The sequence below is a fragment of the Cyprinodon variegatus genome, unplaced genomic scaffold (genome assembly GCF_000732505.1).
Source record: "Cyprinodon variegatus isolate N-32 unplaced genomic scaffold, C_variegatus-1.0 Scaffold225, whole genome shotgun sequence".
Classification (NCBI taxonomy): Eukaryota; Metazoa; Chordata; class Actinopteri; order Cyprinodontiformes; family Cyprinodontidae; genus Cyprinodon; species Cyprinodon variegatus.
In genome coordinates this window covers 167,154-169,599 of record NW_015150678.1, presented here as the reverse complement: position 1 = coordinate 169,599, position 2,446 = coordinate 167,154, and the positions used below count along the sequence as shown (strand labels likewise).

Genomic DNA, 2,446 nt, shown 5'->3' with positions numbered 1-2,446 from the left:
TGCATAAAATTGGCAATGAGCCTCACAGCTCCTCAACAGCAGATTACCTCTCCTCCATTGACGTATTCCATTACAAAGCAAAGCCGATCCTTGGTTTGGAAGGAGTACTTTAAAGACTGTAAGACAGAAGACAACACGGTAAGTACATCTGAAATGAGTGCATCCTAAATGGTCATGGAGCAAAGTTTTTGAGGCATCTTCAATGTTAAAATGACAGAATTTATATATGTTTCCATTCAGGCACAGTGGCCTTCATGTTTCTATATTGAAGAAAAAAAAATACAAATGTAAATTTAGCTATTTATTTAGCAGCTATAACTACTGCTCCTTATCCTGACTACAGGTTAATCCATGTATCATTTGTTCATTCGCTTTTTAAGCTGAAGCCAACAGTGAAGAGATAAGAGTTTCTTTCTTTAAATAATATAGAGGAATGGAAAAAAATTCTTTTTTAAATTTTTCATATCACTACTTAATTGAACATGTTAAAAATGTATACTGAGCTGAAAGAGATTTACAGTTTTAATGTTGTTTTAGGCTCCGAGGTAAAAAAAAAAAACCCACAGGAGCCACATATGTAGCGCTCCACTAAAGAACATTCAAGCTCAGAACATTTAACAGATTTAAACACAGAATGTTTTAAAGTTGTCAAAGAGGCTGAAATATGAGCTATGCTGCTCAGAAGGTTCTGAAGAAGCAGCAGCTGTGATGTACAGGGCACGTCACAGATGCTTAACTTAAAGGAAAAGTCCGGTCATATTCAGGAATCAAACATCTGAAAGTACTTTAAATATGAAATTATTACATACTGTTCAATAAATTATAAAGGTTTTTAATTCAGAGTAATTTTCATGTGAATGTGCTTTACTGGAGGCATCCATGTTTGTCAAAGAACACTACTGCCACCTACAGGTTTGTAACGTCTAGGGATGTAAATCACATCCATCATGGCGATTCGATTTAGTATCGATTTCCTGACCCAAAGATTCAATTATTTTCGATACTCAAGAATACACCACGATACGATTCGATTATTTGGTTCATATTTTTTTACACCTTACAGGCTTGACAATGTTTCACATTTGAAACAAATCAATGAAAGCTGTAATATCGTTATGCATTTTTTGAGAAAATACAGAAAATAACACAAGTAGAAAAGTTGCACTCCACCTATTCCTTTTAAAACCTCATTTCCTGAAAAATAATAATACCCCTGCGTTATAGATTCTGAAAGGCCTCGCATCAAAAAATACTGCACAAAATCAGTGCAATGAGTGCAATGCGATACCTCGGCTCCAGACGTCCCGCCCCCTCCNGTCATATTCAGGAATCAAACATCTGAAAGTACTTTAAATATGAAATTATTACATACTGTTCAATAAATAAGTGTTTTTAATTCAGAGTAATTTTCCTTTGAATGTGCTTTACTGGAGGCATCCATGTTTATCAAAGAACACTACTGCCACCTACAGGTTTGTAACGTCTAGGGGTGTAAATGACATCCGTCATGGCGATTCGATTTAGTATCGATTTCCTGACCCGAAGATTCAATTATTTTCGATACTCAAGAATACACCACGATACGATTCGATTAGTTCGTTCATTTTTTATTTTTTTTATACCTTACAGGCTAGAAAATTTTTCAAATAAATTAAAATTATAATAAATTAAATAAATAAAAATAAATTAAATAAATCATTTGAAATAAATCAATGAAAGCTGTAATATCGTTATGCATTTTTTGAGAAAATACAGAAAATAACAGAAGTAGAAAAGTTGCACTCCACCTATTCCTTTTAAAACCTCATTTCCTGAAAAATAATAATACCCCTGCGTTAAAGATTCTGAAAGGCCTCGCATCAAAAAATACTGCACAAAATCAGGGCAATGAGTGCAATGCAATAACAGACGTCCCCGCCCTCTCAACAGACGCTCCGCTGCTCCTCTCCCAAATTGTAGCTGACCGCAGACAATGTCGCAGACAGGAGGCCGGCTTGTTTTGTTTTCATGACCGAAATTGCGGAAAACAGCTCGTGAAGTTTGACCCGCTAGAAGAGTGAGGTGCATGAGAACGCTGGGGCCCTTTTTCCACCTGGATCTCCGCTCTTTTTGGCCCTCATGTCCCTTCGTCGTTGGAGCTGTAGGAGTATAACCAGGGAGCGAGGTAGGAGGGCAAAATAGGTTTAGCACCACCGCAGCACGGGAGGGAGAATTACGTCCAGGAGCAAACGGATAAAAATAGACCGGAGAAAAAAAAAACATGAATCGATTCTCTTGCGGACTTATCGGTGTATTGGATCGTCGGCTGTTGGATCGATGCATCGATACAAAATGATTAATATTTACACCCCTAGTGACGTCACGTTGCGGTATCGGCTGTTGATCAAGTCCCAGTGCTGTATCTGGTGTTTGTCACAACGCGCTATTATCCAAGTCATCTTGAAAA

At 37.3% G+C, this 2,446-nt stretch overlaps 1 protein-coding gene across 1 annotated transcript in view; it reads right to left on the bottom strand.

The window, feature by feature from the left end:
- Positions 1 to 2,446, bottom strand: part of LOC107088634 (RAC-gamma serine/threonine-protein kinase-like) — a 44,610-nt gene that overhangs the window by 10,605 nt on the left and 31,559 nt on the right. Inside the window, exon 8 of the mRNA XM_015380932.1 lies at positions 48 to 116. Within this exon, the coding sequence (XP_015236418.1) occupies positions 48 to 116 (69 nt within the window). The remainder of the gene's footprint in view (positions 1 to 47; positions 117 to 2,446) is intronic.